Source organism: Pseudophryne corroboree, chromosome 8 (genome assembly GCF_028390025.1).
Source record: "Pseudophryne corroboree isolate aPseCor3 chromosome 8, aPseCor3.hap2, whole genome shotgun sequence".
NCBI lineage: Eukaryota > Metazoa > Chordata > Amphibia > Anura > Myobatrachidae > Pseudophryne > Pseudophryne corroboree.
In genome coordinates, this window is record NC_086451.1 from 5,810,166 (window position 1) to 5,832,529 (window position 22,364).

General features: G+C 44.8%; 1 protein-coding gene across 1 annotated transcript in view; it reads left to right on the plus strand.

Annotated features, from left to right (window-relative positions):
- Positions 1 to 22,364, plus strand: part of ADAMTSL2 (ADAMTS like 2) — a 414,165-nt gene that overhangs the window by 262,472 nt on the left and 129,329 nt on the right. Inside the window, exons 5-12 of the mRNA XM_063935800.1 lie at positions 15,796 to 15,941; positions 16,938 to 17,013; positions 17,486 to 17,588; positions 17,935 to 18,080; positions 18,190 to 18,313; positions 20,538 to 20,618; positions 20,869 to 21,044; positions 21,909 to 22,227. Of these exons, the coding sequence (XP_063791870.1) occupies positions 15,796 to 15,941; positions 16,938 to 17,013; positions 17,486 to 17,588; positions 17,935 to 18,080; positions 18,190 to 18,313; positions 20,538 to 20,618; positions 20,869 to 21,044; positions 21,909 to 22,227 (1,171 nt within the window). The remainder of the gene's footprint in view (positions 1 to 15,795; positions 15,942 to 16,937; positions 17,014 to 17,485; positions 17,589 to 17,934; positions 18,081 to 18,189; positions 18,314 to 20,537; positions 20,619 to 20,868; positions 21,045 to 21,908; positions 22,228 to 22,364) is intronic.

Consider the following 22,364-nt stretch of genomic DNA (forward strand, 5'->3'; position numbering starts at 1 on the left):
GTGTGTATTGTGTGAGTTACAGTGTGATATGTGTACAATAGTCACTGACTCCCCACGTTTAGCACATTGATATAGCCGTGTGTCACCTATAGAGTGTGTATTGTGTGCGTTACAGTGTGATATGTGTACAGTATTCATGGACTCCCCACGTTTAGCACATTGATATAGCCGTGTATCACCTATAGTGTGTATTGTGTGCGTTACAGTGTGATATATGTACAGTGTCACTGACTCCCCACGTTTAGCACATTGATATTGGCGTGTGTCACCTATAGAGTGTGTATTGTGTGTGTTACAGTGTGATATGTGTACAGTATTCACTGACTTCCCACGTTTAGCACATTGATATAGCCGTGTGTCACCTATAGAGTGTGTATTGTGTGAGTTACAGTGTGATATGTGTACAGTATTCACTGACTTCCCACTTTTAGCACATTGATATAGCTGTGTGTCACCTATAGAGTGTGTATTGTGTGTTACAGTGTGATATGTGTACAGTATTCATGGACTTCCCACGTTTAGCACATTGATATAGCCGTGTGTCACCTATAGTGTGTATTGTGTGAGTTACAGTGTGATATGTGTACAGTAGTCACTGACTCCCCACGTTTAGCACATTGATATAGCCGTGTGTCACCTATACAGTGTGTATTGTGTGCGTTACAGTGTGATATGTGTACAGTAGTCACTGACTCCCCACGTTTAGCACATTGATATAGCCGTGTGTCACCTATAGAGTGTGTATTGTGTGCGTTACAGTGTGATATGTGTACAGTAGTCACTGACTCCCCACGTTTAGCACATTGATATAGCCGTGTGTCACCTATACAGTGTGTATTGTGTGCGTTACAGTGTGATATGTGTACAGTAGTCACTGACTCCCCACGTTTAGCACATTGATATAGCGTGTGTCACCTATAGAGTGTGTATTGTGTGCGTTACAGTGTGATATGTGTACAGTAGTCACTGACTCCCCACGTTTAGCACATTGATATAGCGTGTGTCACCTATAGAGTGTGTATTGTGTGCGTTACAGTGTGATATGTGTACAGTAGTCACTGACTCCCCACGTTTAGCACATTGATATAGCCGTGTGTCACCTATAGAGTGTGTATTGTGTGCGTTACAGTGTGATATGTGTACAGTGTCACCGACTCCCCACGTTTAGCACATTGATATAGCCGTGTGTCACCTATAGAGTGTGTATTGTGTGCGTTACAGTGTGATATGTGTACAGTAGTCACTGACTCCCCACGTTTAGCACATTGATATAGCCGTGTGTCACCTATAGAGTGTGTATTGTGTGCGTTACAGTGTGATATGTGTACAGTATTCACTGACTTCCCACGTTTAGCACATTGATATAGCCGTGTGTCACCTATAGTGTGTATTGTGTGCGTTACAGTGTAATATGTGTACAGTAGTCACTGACTCCCCACGTTTAGCACATTGATATAGCGTGTGTCACCTATAGAGTGTGTATTGTGTGCGTTACAGTGTGATATGTGTACAGTAGTCACTGACTCCCCACGTTTAGCACATTGATATAGCCGTGTGTCACCCATAGAGTGTGTATTGTGTGCGTTACAGTGTGATATGTGTACAGTGTCACCGACTCCCCACGTTTAGCACATTGATATAGCCGTGTGTCACCTATAGAGTGTGTATTGTGTGCGTTACAGTGTGATATGTGTACAGTAGTCACTGACTCCCCACGTTTAGCACATTGATATAGCCGTGTGTCACCTATAGAGTGTGTATTGTGTGCGTTACAGTGTGATATGTGTACAGTATTCACTGACTTCCCACGTTTAGCACATTGATATAGCCGTGTGTCACCTATAGTGTGTATTGTGTGAGTTACAGTGTGATATGTGTACAGTATTCACTGACTTCCCACGTTTAGCACATTGATATAGCCGTGTGTCACCTATAGAGTGTGTATTGTGTGCGTTACAGTGTGATATGTGTACAGTAGTCACTGACTCCCAACGTTTAGCACATTGATATAGCCGTGTGTCACCTATAGAGTGTGTATTGTGTGCGTTACAGTGTGATATGTGTACAGTAGTCACTGACTCCCCACGTTTAGCACATTGATATAGCCGTGTGTCACCTATAGAGTGTGCATTGTGTGTGTTACAGTGTGATATGTGTACAGTATTCACTGACTTCCCACGTTTAGCACATTGATATAGCCGTGTGTCACCTATAGAGTGTGTATTGTGTGCGTTACAGTGTGATATGTGTACAGTAGTCACTGACTCCCCACGTTTAGCACATTGATATAGCTGTGTGTCACCTATAGAGTGTGTATTGTGTGTGTTACAGTGTGATATGTGTACAGTGTCACTGACTCCCCACGTTTAGCACATTGATATAGCCGTGTGTCACCTATAGAGTGTGTATTGTGTGTGTTACAGTGTGATATGTGTACAGTATTCACTGACTTCCCACGTTTAGCACATTGATATAGCCGTGTGTCACCTATAGAGTGTGTATTGTGTGTGTTACAGTGTGATATGTGTACAGTAGACACTGACTCCCCACGTTTAGCACATTGATATAGCTGTGTGTCACCTATAGAGTGTGTATTGTGTGTGTTACAGTGTGATATGTGTACAGTAGTCACTGACTTCCCACGTTTAGCACATTGATATAGCCGTGTGTCACCCATAGAGTGTGTATTGTGTGTGTTACAGTGTAATATGTGTACAGTAGTCACTGACTCCCCACGTTTAGCACATTGATACAGCCGTGTGTCACCTATAGAGTGTGTATTGTGTGTGTTACAGTGTGATATGTGTACAGTAGACACTGACTCCCCACGTTTAGCACATTGATATAGCTGTGTGTCACCTATAGAGTGTGTATTGTGTGTGTTACAGTGTGATATGTGTACAGTAGTCACTGACTTCCCACGTTTAGCACATTGATACAGCCGTGTGTCACCTATAGAGTGTGTATTGTGTGTGTTACAGTGTAATATGTGTACAGTAGTCACTGACTCCCCACGTTTAGCACATTGATACAGCCGTGTGTCACCTATAGAGTGTGTATTGTGTGTGTTACAGTGTAATATGTGTACAGTAGTCACTGACTTCCCACGTTTAGCACATTGATATAGCCGTGTGTCACCTATAGAGTGTGTATTGTGTGTTACAGTGTGATATGTGTACAGTAGTCACTGACTCCCCACGTTTAGCACATTGATATAGCCGTGTGTCACCTATAGAGTGTGTATTGTGTGCGTTACAGTGTGATATGTGTACAGTATTCATGGACTTCCCACGTTTAGCACATTGATATAGTCGTGTGTCACCTATAGTGTGTATTGTGTGCGTTACAGTGTGATATGTATACAGTATTCATGGACTTCCCACGTTTAGCACATTGATATAGCCGTGTGTCACCTATAGAGTGTGTATTGTGTGCGTTACAGTGTGATATGTGTACAGTATTCATGGACTCCCCACGTTTAGCACATTGATATAGCCGTGTGTCACCTATAGAGTGTGTATTGTGTGTTACAGTGTGATATGTGTACAGTAGTCACTGACTCCCCACGTTTAGCACATTGATATAGCCGTGTGTCACCTATAGAGTGTGTATTGTGTACGTTACAGTGTGATATGTGTACAGTATTCATGGACTTCCCACGTTTAGCACATTGATATAGCCGTGTGTCACCCATAGTGTGTATTGTGTGCGTTACAGTGTGATATGTGTACAGTATTCACTGACTTCCCACGTTTAGCACATTGATATAGCCGTGTATCACCTATAGTGTGTATTGTGTGCGTTACAGTGTGATATGTGTACAGTAGTCACTGACTCCCCACGTTTAGCACATTGATATAGCCGTGTGTCACCTATAGAGTGTGTATTGTGTGTGTTACAGTGTGATATGTGTACAGTAGTCACTGACTCCCCACGTTTAGCACATTGATATAGCTGTGTGTCACCTATAGAGTGTGTATTGTGTGCGTTACAGTGTGATATGTGTACAGTATTCATGGACTCCCCACGTTTAGCACATTGATATAGCCGTGTATCACCTATAGTGTGTATTGTGTGCGTTACAGTTTGATATATGTACAGTGTCACTGACTCCCCACGTTTAGCACATTGATATAGCCGTGTGTCACCTATAGAGTGTGTATTGTGTGTGTTACAGTGTGATATGTGTACAGTAGTCACTGACTTCCCACGTTTAGCACATTGATATAGCCGTGTGTCACCTATAGAGTGTGTATTGTGTGAGTTACAGTGTGATATGTGTACAGTATTCACTGACTTCCCACGTTTAGCACATTGATATAGCCGTGTGTCACCTATAGAGTGTGTATTGTGTGCGTTACAGTGTGATATGTGTACAGTAGTCACTGACTTCCCACGTTTAGCACATTGATATAGCTGTGTGTCACCTATAGAGTGTGTATTGTGTGTTACAGTGTGATATGTGTACAGTATTCATGGACTTCCCACGTTTAGCACATTGATATAGCCGTGTGTCACCTATAGTGTGTATTGTGTGAGTTACAGTGTGATATGTGTACAGTGTCACTGACTCCCCACGTTTAGCACATTGATATAGCCGTGTGTCACCTATAGAGTGTGTATTGTGTGCGTTACAGTGTGATATGTGTACAGTAGTCACTGACTCCCCACGTTTAGCACATTGATATAGCCGTGTGTCACCTATACAGTGTGTATTGTGTGCGTTACAGTGTGATATGTGTACAGTAGTCACTGACTCCCCACGTTTAGCACATTGATATAGCGTGTGTCACCTATAGAGTGTGTATTGTGTGCGTTACAGTGTGATATGTGTACAGTAGTCACTGACTCCCCACGTTTAGCACATTGATATAGCGTGTGTCACCTATAGAGTGTGTATTGTGTGCGTTACAGTGTGATATGTGTACAGTAGTCACTGACTCCCCACGTTTAGCACATTGATATAGCCGTGTGTCACCTATAGAGTGTGTATTGTGTGCGTTACAGTGTGATATGTGTACAGTGTCACCGACTCCCCACGTTTAGCACATTGATATAGCCGTGTGTCACCTATAGAGTGTGTATTGTGTGCGTTACAGTGTGATATGTGTACAGTAGTCACTGACTCCCCACGTTTAGCACATTGATATAGCCGTGTGTCACCTATAGAGTGTGTATTGTGTGCGTTACAGTGTGATATGTGTACAGTATTCACTGACTTCCCACGTTTAGCACATTGATATAGCCGTGTGTCACCTATAGTGTGTATTGTGTGAGTTACAGTGTGATATGTGTACAGTATTCACTGACTTCCCACGTTTAGCACATTGATATAGCCGTGTGTCACCTATAGAGTGTGTATTGTGTGCGTTACAGTGTGATATGTGTACAGTAGTCACTGACTCCCAACGTTTAGCACATTGATATAGCCGTGTGTCACCTATAGAGTGTGTATTGTGTGCGTTACAGTGTGATATGTGTACAGTAGTCACTGACTCCCCACGTTTAGCACATTGATATAGCCGTGTGTCACCTATAGAGTGTGTATTGTGTGTGATATGTGTACAGTATTCACTGACTTCCCACGTTTAGCACATTGATATAGCCGTGTGTCACCTATAGAGTGTGTATTGTGTGAGTTACAGTGTGATATGTGTACAGTAGTCACTGACTCCCCACGTTTAGCACATTGATATAGCCGTGTGTCACCTATAGAGTGTGTATTGTGTGCGTTACAGTGTGATATGTGTACAGTGTCACTGACTCCCCACGTTTAGCACATTGATATAGCCGTGTGTCACCTATAGAGTGTGTATTGTGTGCGTTACAGTGTGATATGTGTACAGTAGTCACTGACTCCCCACGTTTAGCACATTGATATAGCCGTGTGTCACCTATAGAGTGTGTATTGTGTGCGTTACAGTGTGATATGTGTACAGTATTCACTGACTTCCCACGTTTAGCACATTGATATAGCCGTGTGTCACCTATAGTGTGTATTGTGTGAGTTACAGTGTGATATGTGTACAGTATTCACTGACTCCCCACGTTTAGCACATTGATATAGCCGTGTGTCACCTATAGAGTGTGTATTGTGTGTGTTACAGTGTGATATGTGTACAGTAGTCACTGACTCCCCAGGTTTAGCACATTGATATAGCCGTGTGTCACCTATAGAGTGTGTATTGTGTGAGTTACAGTGTGATATGTGTACAATAGTCACTGACTCCCCACGTTTAGCACATTGATATAGCCGTGTGTCACCTATAGAGTGTGTATTGTGTGCGTTACAGTGTGATATGTGTACAGTATTCATGGACTCCCCACGTTTAGCACATTGATATAGCCGTGTATCACCTATAGTGTGTATTGTGTGCGTTACAGTGTGATATATGTACAGTGTCACTGACTCCCCACGTTTAGCACATTGATATTGGCGTGTGTCACCTATAGAGTGTGTATTGTGTGTGTTACAGTGTGATATGTGTACAGTATTCACTGACTTCCCACGTTTAGCACATTGATATAGCCGTGTGTCACCTATAGAGTGTGTATTGTGTGAGTTACAGTGTGATATGTGTACAGTATTCACTGACTTCCCACTTTTAGCACATTGATATAGCTGTGTGTCACCTATAGAGTGTGTATTGTGTGTTACAGTGTGATATGTGTACAGTATTCATGGACTTCCCACGTTTAGCACATTGATATAGCCGTGTGTCACCTATAGTGTGTATTGTGTGAGTTACAGTGTGATATGTGTACAGTAGTCACTGACTCCCCACGTTTAGCACATTGATATAGCCGTGTGTCACCTATACAGTGTGTATTGTGTGCGTTACAGTGTGATATGTGTACAGTAGTCACTGACTCCCCACGTTTAGCACATTGATATAGCCGTGTGTCACCTATAGAGTGTGTATTGTGTGCGTTACAGTGTGATATGTGTACAGTAGTCACTGACTCCCCACGTTTAGCACATTGATATAGCCGTGTGTCACCTATACAGTGTGTATTGTGTGCGTTACAGTGTGATATGTGTACAGTGTCACCGACTCCCCACGTTTAGCACATTGATATAGCCGTGTGTCACCTATAGAGTGTGTATTGTGTGCGTTACAGTGTGATATGTGTACAGTAGTCACTGACTCCCCACGTTTAGCACATTGATATAGCCGTGTGTCACCTATAGAGTGTGTATTGTGTGCGTTACAGTGTGATATGTGTACAGTATTCACTGACTTCCCACGTTTAGCACATTGATATAGCCGTGTGTCACCTATAGTGTGTATTGTGTGCGTTACAGTGTAATATGTGTACAGTAGTCACTGACTCCCCACGTTTAGCACATTGATATAGCGTGTGTCACCTATAGAGTGTGTATTGTGTGCGTTACAGTGTGATATGTGTACAGTAGTCACTGACTCCCCACGTTTAGCACATTGATATAGCCGTGTGTCACCCATAGAGTGTGTATTGTGTGCGTTACAGTGTGATATGTGTACAGTGTCACCGACTCCCCACGTTTAGCACATTGATATAGCCGTGTGTCACCTATAGAGTGTGTATTGTGTGCGTTACAGTGTGATATGTGTACAGTAGTCACTGACTCCCCACGTTTAGCACATTGATATAGCCGTGTGTCACCTATAGAGTGTGTATTGTGTGCGTTACAGTGTGATATGTGTACAGTATTCACTGACTTCCCACGTTTAGCACATTGATATAGCCGTGTGTCACCTATAGTGTGTATTGTGTGAGTTACAGTGTGATATGTGTACAGTATTCACTGACTTCCCACGTTTAGCACATTGATATAGCCGTGTGTCACCTATAGAGTGTGTATTGTGTGCGTTACAGTGTGATATGTGTACAGTAGTCACTGACTCCCAACGTTTAGCACATTGATATAGCCGTGTGTCACCTATAGAGTGTGTATTGTGTGCGTTACAGTGTGATATGTGTACAGTAGTCACTGACTCCCCACGTTTAGCACATTGATATAGCCGTGTGTCACCTATAGAGTGTGCATTGTGTGTGTTACAGTGTGATATGTGTACAGTATTCACTGACTTCCCACGTTTAGCACATTGATATAGCCGTGTGTCACCTATAGAGTGTGTATTGTGTGCGTTACAGTGTGATATGTGTACAGTAGTCACTGACTCCCCACGTTTAGCACATTGATATAGCTGTGTGTCACCTATAGAGTGTGTATTGTGTGTGTTACAGTGTGATATGTGTACAGTGTCACTGACTCCCCACGTTTAGCACATTGATATAGCCGTGTGTCACCTATAGAGTGTGTATTGTGTGTGTTACAGTGTGATATGTGTACAGTATTCACTGACTTCCCACGTTTAGCACATTGATATAGCCGTGTGTCACCTATAGAGTGTGTATTGTGTGTGTTACAGTGTGATATGTGTACAGTAGACACTGACTCCCCACGTTTAGCACATTGATATAGCTGTGTGTCACCTATAGAGTGTGTATTGTGTGTGTTACAGTGTGATATGTGTACAGTAGTCACTGACTTCCCACGTTTAGCACATTGATATAGCCGTGTGTCACCCATAGAGTGTGTATTGTGTGCGTTACAGTGTGATATATGTACAGTGTCACTGACTCCCCACGTTTAGCACATTGATATAGCCGTGTGTCACCTATAGAGTGTGTATTGTGTGTGTTACAGTGTAATATGTGTACAGTAGTCACTGACTACCCACGTTTAGCACATTGATACAGCCGTGTGTCACCCATAGAGTGTGTATTGTGTGTGTTACAGTGTAATATGTGTACAGTAGTCACTGACTCCCCACGTTTAGCACATTGATACAGCCGTGTGTCACCTATAGAGTGTGTATTGTGTGTGTTACAGTGTAATATGTGTACAGTAGTCACTGACTTCCCACGTTTAGCACATTGATATAGCCGTGTATCACCTATAGAGTGTGTATTGTGTGTTACAGTGTGATATGTGTACAGTAGTCACTGACTCCCCACGTTTAGCACATTGATATAGCCGTGTGTCACCTATAGAGTGTGTATTGTGTGCGTTACAGTGTGATATGTGTACAGTATTCATGGACTTCCCACGTTTAGCACATTGATATAGTCGTGTGTCACCTATAGTGTGTATTGTGTGCGTTACAGTGTGATATGTATACAGTATTCATGGACTTCCCACGTTTAGCACATTGATATAGCCGTGTGTCACCTATAGAGTGTGTATTGTGTGCGTTACAGTGTGATATGTGTACAGTATTCATGGACTCCCCACGTTTAGCACATTGATATAGCCGTGTGTCACCTATAGAGTGTGTATTGTGTGTTACAGTGTGATATGTGTACAGTAGTCACTGACTCCCCACGTTTAGCACATTGATATAGCCGTGTGTCACCTATAGAGTGTGTATTGTGTACGTTACAGTGTGATATGTGTACAGTATTCATGGACTTCCCACGTTTAGCACATTGATATAGCCGTGTGTCACCTATAGTGTGTATTGTGTGCGTTACAGTGTGATATGTGTACAGTATTCACTGACTTCCCACGTTTAGCACATTGATATAGCCGTGTATCACCTATAGTGTGTATTGTGTGCGTTACAGTGTGATATGTGTACAGTAGTCACTGACTCCCCACGTTTAGCACATTGATATAGCCGTGTGTCACCTATAGAGTGTGTATTGTGTGTGTTACAGTGTGATATGTGTACAGTAGTCACTGACTCCCCACGTTTAGCACATTGATATAGCTGTGTGTCACCTATAGAGTGTGTATTGTGTGCGTTACAGTGTGATATGTGTACAGTGTCACTGACTCCCCACGTTTAGCACATTGATATTGGCGTGTGTCACCTATAGTGTGTATTGTGTGCGTTACAGTGTGATATGTGTACAGTAGTCACTGACTCCCCACGTTTAGCACATTGATATAGCCGTGTGTCACCTATAGAGTGTGTATTGTGTGTGTTACAGTGTGATATGTGTACAGTAGTCACTGACTCCCCACGTTTAGCACATTGATATTGCTGTGTGTCACCTATAGAGTGTGTATTGTGTGCGTTACAGTGTGATGTGTACAGTAGTCACTGACTCCCCACGTTTAGCACATTGATATAGCCGTGTGTCACCTATAGAGTGTGTATTGTGTGCGTTACAGTGTGATATATGTACAGTAGTCACTGACTCCCCACGTTTAGCACATTGATATAGCCGTGTGTCACCTATAGAGTGTGTATTGTGTGCGTTACAGTGTGATATATGTACAGTAGTCACTGACTCCCCACGTTTAGCACATTGATATAGCCGTGTGTCACCTATAGAGTGTGTATTGTGTGCGTTACAGTGTGATATGTGTACAGTAGTCACTGACTCCCCACGTTTAGCACATTGATAATGCTGTGTGTCACCTATAGAGTGTGTATTGTGTGCGTTACAGTGTGATATGTGTACAGTAGTCACTGACTCCCCACGTTTAGCACATTGATATAGCCGTGTGTCACCTATAGAGTGTGTATTGTGTGCGTTACAGTGTGATATGTGTACAGTAGTCACTGACTCCCCACGTTTAGCACATTGATATAGCCGTGTGTCACCTATAGAGTGTGTATTGTGTGCGTTACAGTGTGATATGTGTACAGTAGTCACTGACTCCCCACGTTTAGCACATTGATATAGCCGTGTGTCACCTATAGAGTGTGTATTGTGTGTTACAGTGTGATATGTGTACAGTAGTCACTGACTCCCCAGGTTTAGCACATTGATATAGCCGTGTGTCACCTATAGTGTGTATTGTGTGCGTTACAGTGTGATATGTGTACAGTATTCACTGACTTCCCACGTTTAGCACATTGATATAGCCGTGTGTCACCTATAGTGTGTATTGTGTGAGTTACAGTGTGATATGTGTACAGTATTCACTGACTTCCCACGTTTAGCACATTGATATAGCCGTGTGTCACCTATAGTGTGTATTGTGTGAGTTACAGTGTGATATGTGTACAGTAGTCACTGACTCCCCACGTTTAGCACATTGATATAGCCGTGTGTCACCTATAGAGTGTGTATTGTGTGCGTTACAGTGTAATATGTGTACAGTGTCACTGACTCCCCACGTTTAGCACATTGATATAGCCGTGTGTCACCTATAGAGTGTGTATTGTGTGCGTTACAGTGTAATATGTGTACAGTGTCACTGACTCCCCACGTTTAGCACATTGATATAGCCGTGTGTCACCTATAGAGTGTGTATTGTGTGTGTTACAGTGTGATATGTGTACAGTAGTCACTGACTCCCCACGTTTAGCACATTGATATAGCCGTGTGTCACCTATAGAGTGTGTATTGTGTGCGTTACAGTGTGATATGTGTACAGTAGTCACTGACTCCCCAGGTTTAGCACATTGATATTGCTGTGTGTCACTTATAGAGTGTGTATTGTGTGTGTTACAGTGTGATATGTGTACAGTAGTCACTGACTCCCCACGTTTAGCACATTGATATAGCCGTGTGTCACCTATAGAGTGTGTATTGTGTGCGTTACAGTGTGATATGTGTACAGTAGTCACTGACTCCCCACGTTTAGCACATTGATAATGCTGTGTGTCACCTATAGAGTGTGTATTGTGTGTGTTACAGTGTGATATGTGTACAGTAGTCACTGACTCCCCACGTTTAGCACATTGATATAGCCGTGTGTCACCTATAGAGTGTGTATTGTGTGCGTTACAGTGTGATATGTGTACAGTAGTCACTGACTCCCCACGTTTAGCACATTGATAATGCTGTGTGTCACCTATAGAGTGTGTATTGTGTGTTACAGTGTGATATGTGTACAGTAGTCACTGACTCCCCACGTTTAGCACATTGATATAGCCGTGTGTCACCTATAGAGTGTGTATTGTGTGTGTTACAGTGTAATATGTGTACAGTAGTCACTGACTCCCCACGTTTAGCACATTGATATAGCCGTGTGTCACCTATAGAGTGTGTATTGTGTGTTACAGTGTGATATGTGTACAGTAGTCACTGACTCCCCACGTTTAGCACATTGATATAGCCGTGTGTCACCTATAGAGTGTGTATTGTGTGTTACAGTGTGATATGTGTACAGTAGTCACTGACTCCCCACGTTTAGCACATTGATATAGCCGTGTGTCACCTATAGAGTGTGTATTGTGTGCGTTACAGTGTGATATGTGTACAGTATTCATGGACTTCCCACGTTTAGCACATTGATATAGCCGTGTGTCACCTATAGAGTGTGTATTGTGTGCGTTACAGTGTGATATGTGTACAGTAATTATGGACTCCCCACGTTTAGCACATTGATATAGCCGTGTGTCACCTATAGAGTGTGTATTGTGTGCGTTACAGTGTGATATGTGTACAGTATTCATGGACTTCTCACGTTTAGCACATTGATATAGTCGTGTGTCACCTATAGTGTGTATTGTGTGCGTTACAGTGTGATATGTATACAGTATTCATGGACTTCCCACGTTTAGCACATTGATATAGCCGTGTGTCACCTATAGAGTGTGTATTGTGTGCGTTACAGTGTGATATGTGTACAGTATATATGGACTCCCCACGTTTAGCACATTGATATAGCCGTGTGTCACCTATAGAGCGTGTATTGTGTGCGTTACAGTGTGATATGTGTACAGTATTCACTGACTTCCCACGTTTAGCACATTGATATAGCCGTGTGTCACCTATAGTGTGTATTGTGTGCGTTACAGTGTGATATGTGTACAGTAGTCACTGACTCCCCACGTTTAGCACATTGATATAGCCGTGTGTCACCTATAGAGTGTGTATTGTGTGCGTTACAGTGTGATATATGTACAGTAGTCACTGACTCCCCACGTTTAGCACATTGATATAGCCGTGTGTCACCTATAGAGTGTGTATTGTGTGCGTTACAGTGTGATGTGTACAGTAGTCACTGACTCCCCACGTTTAGCACATTGATATAGCCGTGTGTCACCTATAGAGTGTGTATTGTGTGCGTTACAGTGTGATATGTGTACAGTGTCACTGACTCCCCACGTTTAGCACATTGATATAGCCGTGTGTCACCTATAGAGTGTGTATTGTGTGCGTTACAGTGTGATATGTGTACAGTAGTCACTGACTCCCCACGTTTAGCACATTGATATAGCCGTGTGTCACCTATAGAGTGTGTATTGTGTGCGTTACAGTGTGATATATGTACAGTAGTCACTGACTCCCCACGTTTAGCACATTGATATAGCCGTGTGTCACCTATAGAGTGTGTATTGTGTGCGTTACAGTGTGATATATGTACAGTAGTCACTGACTCCCCACGTTTAGCACATTGATATAGCCGTGTGTCACCTATAGTGTGTATTGTGTGCGTTACAGTGTGATATGTGTACAGTAGTCACTGACTCCCCACGTTTAGCACATTGATATTGCCGTGTGTCACCTATAGAGTGTGTATTGTGTACGTTACAGTGTGATATGTGTACAGTGTCACTGACGCCCCACGTTTAGCACATTGATATAGCCGTGTGTCACCTATAGAGTGTGTATTGTGTGCGTTACAGTGTGATATGTGTACAATGGTCACCGACTCCCCACGTTTAGCACATTGATATAGCTGTGTGTCACCTATAGAGTGTGTATTGTGTGCGTTACAGTGTGATATGTGTACAGTAGTCACTGACTCCCCACGTTTAGCACATTGATATAGCCGTGTGTCACCTATAGAGTGTGTATTGTGTGCGTTACAGTGTGATATATGTACAGTAGTCACTGACTCCCCACGTTTAGCACATTGATATAGCCGTGTGTCACCTATAGAGTGTGTATTGTGTGCGTTACAGTGTGATATGTGTACAGTAGTCACTGACTCCCCACGTTTAGCACATTGATATAGCCGTGTGTCACCTATAGAGTGTGTATTGTGTGCGTTACAGTGTGATATGTGTACAGTGTCACTGACTCCCCACGTTTAGCACATTGATATAGCCGTGTGTCACCTATAGAGTGTGTATTGTGTGCGTTACAGTGTGATATGTGTACAGTAGTCACTGACTCCCCACGTTTAGCACATTGATATAGCCGTGTGTCACCTATAGAGTGTGTATTGTGTGCGTTACAGTGTGATATATGTACAGTAGTCACTGACTCCCCACGTTTAGCACATTGATATAGCCGTGTGTCACCTATAGAGTGTGTATTGTGTGCGTTACAGTGTGATATATGTACAGTAGTCACTGACTCCCCACGTTTAGCACATTGATATAGCCGTGTGTCACCTATAGTGTGTATTGTGTGCGTTACAGTGTGATATGTGTACAGTAGTCACTGACTCCCCACGTTTAGCACATTGATATTGCCGTGTGTCACCTATAGAGTGTGTATTGTGTACGTTACAGTGTGATATGTGTACAGTGTCACTGACGCCCCACGTTTAGCACATTGATATAGCCGTGTGTCACCTATAGAGTGTGTATTGTGTGCGTTACAGTGTGATATGTGTACAATGGTCACCGACTCCCCACGTTTAGCACATTGATATAGCTGTGTGTCACCTATAGAGTGTGTATTGTGTGCGTTACAGTGTGATATGTGTACAGTAGTCACTGACTCCCCACGTTTAGCACATTGATATAGCCGTGTGTCACCTATAGAGTGTGTATTGTGTGCGTTACAGTGTGATATGTGTACAGTAGTCACTGACTCCCCACGTTTAGCACATTGATATAGCCGTGTGTCACCTATAGAGTGTGTATTGTGTGCGTTACAGTGTGATATGTGTACAGTAGTCACTGACTCCCCACGTTTAGCACATTGATATAGCCGTGTGTCACCTATAGAGTGTGTATTGTGTGCGTTACAGTGTGATATATGTACAGTAGTCACTGACTCCCCACGTTTAGCACATTGATATAGCCGTGTGTCACCTATAGAGTGTGTATTGTGTGCGTTACAGTGTGATATATGTACAGTAGTCACTGACTCCCCACGTTTAGCACATTGATATAGCCGTGTGTCACCTATAGTGTGTATTGTGTGCGTTACAGTGTGATATGTGTACAGTAGTCACTGACTCCCCACGTTTAGCACATTGATATTGCCGTGTGTCACCTATAGAGTGTGTATTGTGTACGTTACAGTGTGATATGTGTACAGTGTCACTGACGCCCCACGTTTAGCACATTGATATAGCCGTGTGTCACCTATAGAGTGTGTATTGTGTGCGTTACAGTGTGATATGTGTACAATGGTCACCGACTCCCCACGTTTAGCACATTGATATAGCTGTGTGTCACCTATAGAGTGTGTATTGTGTGCGTTACAGTGTGATATGTGTACAGTAGTCACTGACTCCCCACGTTTAGCACATTGATATAGCCGTGTGTCACCTATAGAGTGTGTATTGTGTGTGTTACAGTGTGATATGTGTACAGTAGTCACTGACTCCCCACGTTTAGCACATTGATAATGCTGTGTGTCACCTATAGAGTGTGTATTATGTGCGTTACAGTGTGATATGTGTACAATGGTCACCGACTCCCCACGTTTAGCACATTGATATAGCCGTGTCACCTATAGTGTGTATTGTGTGCGTTACAGTGTGATATGTGTACAGTAGTCACTGACTCCCCACGTTTAGCACATTGATATAGCCGTGTGTCACCTATAGAGTGTGTATTGTGTGCGTTACAGTGTGATATGTGTACAGGTGTGGGGACAATACTATGCATACTGTAACTACTGTTTCCTTTCCTAACCTGTGACCCAAATGAGCAGCAGGACAACGCTCAGACGTCCAACAGTCTAGAAGATGGGACAGACGTGACCACATTTTGGTGGGGGGAGTGGACCAAGTGGACAGCTTGTACCCGCACCTGTGGAGGAGGCGTGAAGTCTCAGGAGAGGCACTGTCTTAAGCAGAGGTTGTATTCTATTCCCCTGTATGTCAGTGTGTCTATCCCTGGCCATGCAGCTATACCTGTATTCCCCGCACGGCCTACGTCTCACAGGCTATTCCATTTCACCCCAGACCTGTACTGCTGACATAAACTAGACTAATAATAATAACAACAGACTAGGGGCCTAATTCAGACCTGACCGCTGTCGTGCGAAATCGCAAGTTGGCCGATTATCAAACGACTGCGCATGTGTACGGAAATGTCAGGAAAAACGCAGGCGTTCCCAAGCGTTGTCAGGATGGGTGTGTGACGCCAGCTCCGGCCCGATCAGCCTGTGTGTATCGCACGGTAGGAGTAAGTCCTGGGCTGCGCACACACTGCACACACTGGAAAATCATTAGATGGTGAGTTGGGAACGGATTTGCAGCTGACCGGCGTTTGCACAGCTTTTTGCACGGCGTACGCAGACTTGCACGGGGCGGATTTTCACTCTGTCTGGACGGCGACTTCTGATCACAAACCTCCGCAAATTCGCAGAGGAACGATCAGATCTGAATTCGGCCCTAGAAACGTAGTTTTGTCTGGTGTGGTAATTAGCTGATGGCAGTGTTCCCACAGTCTGGCTGGTACATCTAAAGGTGCCAACTGACCCAGCACGCCTCTAACAGGGCTAGATGTGCGACACATAGGGGTTGTGGATGCCCCCTCTGCATACATGGGACATACACAAGGAACGGGCATCACCAACTCCATGGCCTGCTTGAAACGGGCGGGCAGAGCAGTGATAGACCATAGCAGCGTTCATTACAAGCCACCAAATTGTTGGGACACCTCACCCCAGTACGTAGGACCTAGGTCTCTTATCTCGCTGAGCTCCACCTGATTGGACCACCTTAAAAAAAACAAATAATAAGGAGCATTAAAGGTGAGTGAGATTAATATGTGTTAAATATAAATGTAATTATAAACCACAAGACCGTATTTTCTATTATAGTCTCATACAGCGTTTTGTGTCTTCAGGCGGAAAGCACTCAGCGTTCTCGGGAATAAAAACTGTACTGGGACTTCCAAGAGATTCCAACTTTGTAAAGTCCAGGTAAGGGGATAAACGTCACCATAAGACAGTAACGGAATGCCCGTGTGTATACCATGGGGAAGGTTTAGCAAACCCTGTAACATGACAAGAGACAATCGAGGGGTTTCCCATAGCAACCAATCAGCCTATATTATGGTAGGTAGAATCTGGTTGCTATGTGCAACACCTGTTCTCTTTAGAAGGTTTGATAAAGTTCCCCATATGAATCACAGATGCTATATGTATGCTAGTAGCAGTGTAAAGTGCGGGCCTTCTGGCACAATTGGGGGTCTGCGAGGTGTAAGATGTATACGAGATGTGTGCTGGGGTGGAGTGTATATTGATCTCATGGGAGGTCTACCCCACGCGTCGCTGTATGTTTGTATAACGTTAGATTTCTGATGTTCAGCGCATGCAGGTGTCGCCGCATACTGTGGCCCTGTGCGCGTTTCCAGCCTCCGTTCAGACATTAGCCTCCAATGTTTATTTTCAGGAATGTCCGAGCAACAGCCGGAGTTTCCGAGAAGAGCAATGCATATCGTTTAATTCTCACGTGTATAACGGGAAAACCTATCAGTGGAAACCCCTCTACCCTGGTGAGTGGCTCATGGCTCTGTGGGAAGCGTAGGCACACATACTGCATGGGGGCACTCCGGCCGGACACATCTTTGCAGGGATCCTGTGCACAGGGGAACGTTCGGCAACCAGCCATTGATGATTGTGGCTAGAACGAAGACCGGTTTCTGTCCTTCCCACTTGCAGTATGTCCTGTCATCCGTGGGCTCTCCCTGTACATGGGGAGTCGGTGTGTCAGGCTGAGTCCGCACAGCATGAGTGAGTGATGGGTGACTGTAGTGCGCCATGTATCAGACGTGTGAGACGCTGCTATTGTGACACGTTAACGGTTAGTGGTGTGCTGTTTTTGTGCATGTCGGGTTCTAGATGACTACGTACACATCTCCAGCAAGCCGTGTGATCTCCAGTGCACCACCGTGGATGGTCAGAGACAGCTGATGGTCCAGGCTCGGGATGGGACATCCTGCAAGTACAGTGACTATCGAGGGGTTTGCGTGTCTGGAAAATGTGAGGTTTGTTGAAGCATTAGTGCAGAGTGTGGCCAGACATCGTCTGCGGCTTCCAGCAGATGCGATACGTGCTGCTCCATCCACATCGTCTTTACTCTTTCTCTCTCCCCAGCCAATTGGATGTGACGGGGTGTTGTTCTCCACCCACACCCTTGATAAATGCGGCGTCTGCCAGGGCGATGGGAGCAGCTGCGTCCACATCACTGGGAATTACAGGAAGGGAGCGTCACATCTCGGTAATCTGTTTTAGGCCATCAGTGTGCATGCTTGAGTCCCATAGGATGATCCACTGGTCAGGCAATGATGCAGAGACCTGAAATGAGTTATATGGGAGAGACGTCCGTCAGGCCACGTCTGCTGCTGCTGAGTGGAGATAGGACAGCTGACGTGGACTAGGGAGATCGGTTACCCTTAGCAGCAGCTGTATTAGAGGGCTGTCAGGCCACGTCTGCTGCTGCTGAGCATAGATAGGACAGCGGAAGTGGACTAGGGAGATCGATTACCCTTAGTAGCAGCTGGCTGAGATGACTGTCAGGTCACGTCTTCTTCTGCTGAGTGGAGATAGGACAGCTGACGTGGACTAGGGAGAACGGTTATCCTTATTAGCAGCTGTATTAGAGGACTGTCAGGCCACGTCTGTTTATCCTGAGTGGAGATAGGACAGCTGACGTGGACTAGGGAGAACGGTTATCCTTATTAGCAGCTGTATTAGCGGACTGTCAGGCCACGTCTGTTTATCCTGAGGGGAGATAGGACAGCTGACGTGGACTAGGGAGAACGGTTATCCTTATTAGCAGCTGTATTAGCGGACTGTCAGGCCACGTCTGTTTATCCTGAGTGGAGATAGGACAGCTGACGTGGACTAGGGAGAACGGTTATCCTTATTAGCAGCTGTATTAGCGGACTGTCAGGCCACGTCTGTTTATCCTGAGTGGAGATAGGACAGCTGACGTGGACTAGGGAGAACGGTTATCCTTATTAGCAGCTGTATTAGCGGACTGTCAGGCCACGTCTGTTTATCCTGAGTGGAGATAGGACAGCTGACGTGGACTAGGGAGAACGGTTACCCTTATTAGCAGCTGTACTAGAGGACTGTCAGGCCACATCTGTTTATCCTGAGTAGAGATAGGACAGCTGACGTGGACTAGGGAGAACGGTTACCCTTATTAGCAGCTGTATTAGAGGACTGTCAGGCCACGTCTGTTTATCCTGAGTGGAGATAGGACAGCTGACGTGGACTAGGGAGAACGGTTACCCTTATTAGCAGCTGTATTAGAGGACTGTCAGGCCACGTCTGTTTATCCTGAGTAGAGATAGGGCAGCTGACGTGGACTAGGGAGAACGGTTATCCTTATTAGCAGCTGTATTAGCGGACTGTCAGGCCACGTCTGTTTATCCTGAGTGGAGATAGGACAGCTGACGTGGACTAGGGAGAACGGTTATCCTTATTAGCAGCTGTATTAGAGGACTGTCAGGCCACGTCTGTTTATCCTGAGTGGAGATAGGGCAGCTGACGTGGACTAGGGAGAACGGTTACCCTAAGCAGCAGCTGTATTAGAGGACTGTCAGGCCACCTCTGTTTATCCTGAGTGGAGATAGGACAGCTGACGTGGACTAGGGAGAACGGTTATCCTTATTAGCAGCTATATTAGCGGACTGTCAGGCCACGTCTGTTTATCCTGAGTGGAGATAGGACAGCTGACGTGGACTAGGGAGAACGGTTACCCTTATTAGCAGCTGTATTAGCGGACTGTCAGGCCACGTCTGTTTATCCTGAGTGGAGATAGGACAGCTGACGTGGACTAGGGAGAACGGTTACCCTTATTAGCAGCTGTATTAGAGGACTGTCAAGCCACGTCTGTTTATCCTGAGTGGAGATAGGACAGCTGACGTGGACTAGGGAGAACGGTTACCCTTATTAGCAGCTGTATTAGCGGACTGTCAGGCCACGTCTGTTTGTGCTGAGCAGAGGTAGGGCAGCCGACATGGACTCAAAGCTTCAGTGTAATAACCCGGGTTTGGCTCCACTCCCCTGATCCACACAGCTAACAGGGAATTCTTAGTCCATGTTTTGCTGCTGAAGAAACTCGTTTCTGGTCCTCAGTTATCACTTCTAGGCTCTGTCTCTTTATTATTATAAAAGTCACATTTTGAGGGAATTATTCTCTGTTGATTGTACAATATACCTAGTATTACAAGACACCATTGTGGATTATCCTTAGTTTGCGCAATCCAAACCAAGTACTGTAACTATATTTCTGTGTTTTCTTTCCATATTCTACTCCTCCCACCGTAATATGCTGAGTGATCTAGTTTTCTGTTGTCTGCATACGTGTAGGCAGTCTGTCACTGTGAAGCTGTTGTGAACTACAAGACCCAAGCAGGGAATGCTTAGACTTGTAGTCCGCGAGAGTGCGAGACCACAGTTCGCCTAATCCTGGTTTAAATTGTTCATTCTAGGTTACGCCCTGGTAACGCACATCCCCGTCGGCGCAAGGGATATTCAAATAGTGGAGCGCAAGAAGTCGGCAGATGTCCTGGGTCAGTGATATCAGTGTGCATCACATAGACCTGGCTGGGGGCACTGGGAGAGGAGTTATTGCATGGGAGATTGCAGGTGTTACGTTATAAGCGCCGGAGTAGTGTTGGTTTCTTAGTGCAAGATAATCTACAGAATGCACCGAATCGTATCTGCCATGTTGGAAAAAGCTTTGTAGTGGTCAGTGACCCTAATACTGCGTCATCAATAGGAGACGTCCTAAGGTCTACAAATAAATGTCTGTGTTTCCAGCTGTTGCAGATGAAGCCGGATACTACTACTTCAATGGGAACTTCAAGGTCGACAGCCCGAAAAACTTCCTTATTGCGGGCACAGTGTTTAAATACCGCAGGCCTATGGATGTGTATGAGACCGGGATAGAATACATCGTAGCTCAAGGACCAACCAACCAAGGCTTGAGCATCATGGTTAGTGCCTCACGCCTCAGTCATGCCTCAATGATTGCTGCATTCTCATGTCTATTGGTTTCGCCCATAATATGGCGGCTGACTGTAGGTGACTGGTGCCCTTGAATTCCATAGAAATTGATTAAATTAAATCAAAATGCTGAAATGATTTATTATAGATACTGTAGATGGCGCTACGTTCTGTGACGAGCTATGTGATATCGCCATCTACTCACATATAAGTGTGCAAGAGATTGGCGTGGGGTCATAGGATGAGCAATCTGTACGCTCTGGGCCTCATATGCATCTATAGCCACCTCTCCTTTCAGTCACGGTGCCAACTTACCTCCACATTTCATGACTACGCCTGGTGCTTTTGGGTGCGTGAAAAATAATAAGCGCCTAATCGAAGCAACAGTTGAATTGGTTAATTACTTTGTGTGTCCGGTAAAACAATTGAAATTCCCCCCTAAGCTGGTCATTCCGAGTTGATCGTTCGCTAGCAGTTTTTAGCAGCCATGCAAACGCTATGCCGCCGCCCACTGGGAGTGTATTTTAGCTTAGCAGAAGTGCGAACGAAAGGATCGCAGAGCGGCGGCGGTGAAACTACATCGTTCGTTGCAACAGTACGACGCGCGTGCTCATTGCGCCGCATGCGCTGAAGTGCCTTTTTTTGCCTGATCGCTGCACAGCGAATGAATGCAGCTAGCGATCAACTCGGAATGACCACCTAAGTGCGCTATACACACTAGTGATATCCCTCCACACGCGCAGTAAGCTGTATACTGGGAGATCATTGTGCATCGCGTCCTCTGTGTGACTCAGGCAATAGGTGTTGTCATAATAATGCATCTTTCTGAAGCAGGCCCTTGTATCACTTTACAGGTGTGGAACCAAAACGGCAAGAACCCCTCAATCACTTTCCAGTACACGCTGCTACGGAGGCCGCACTCGCGGATCACTCAGCCGGTATACTACACGTTCCCAGACTCCGAGAGTGAGGAGAGCAGAGAGTTTGAGGAGGGTTTCGTATCCCGCAACAGCAGTCGTCTCACTAACTTCCAGATGGGGAGACGGAGAGGGGACACGGCGAGCTTTGGGAGGCAGAACTCGGAGAAGCTGGAGGCAGTCGGCGGCCAGCAGACAAATGAGGTGTATGAAGGAGGACAGGCCGAGGACTGTGAGAGAATAACAAAATGCAAAGGTATAAATGGTATTTATCAATATTCATTCATTACAGCACTCTCTGTGTATACCTGATTCTAGTATTGGAGACCAGGGAATGATTTTGGCGAGCAATGAGCTGGCATTTATATTACTGGAGATACACTGTATTGTAGT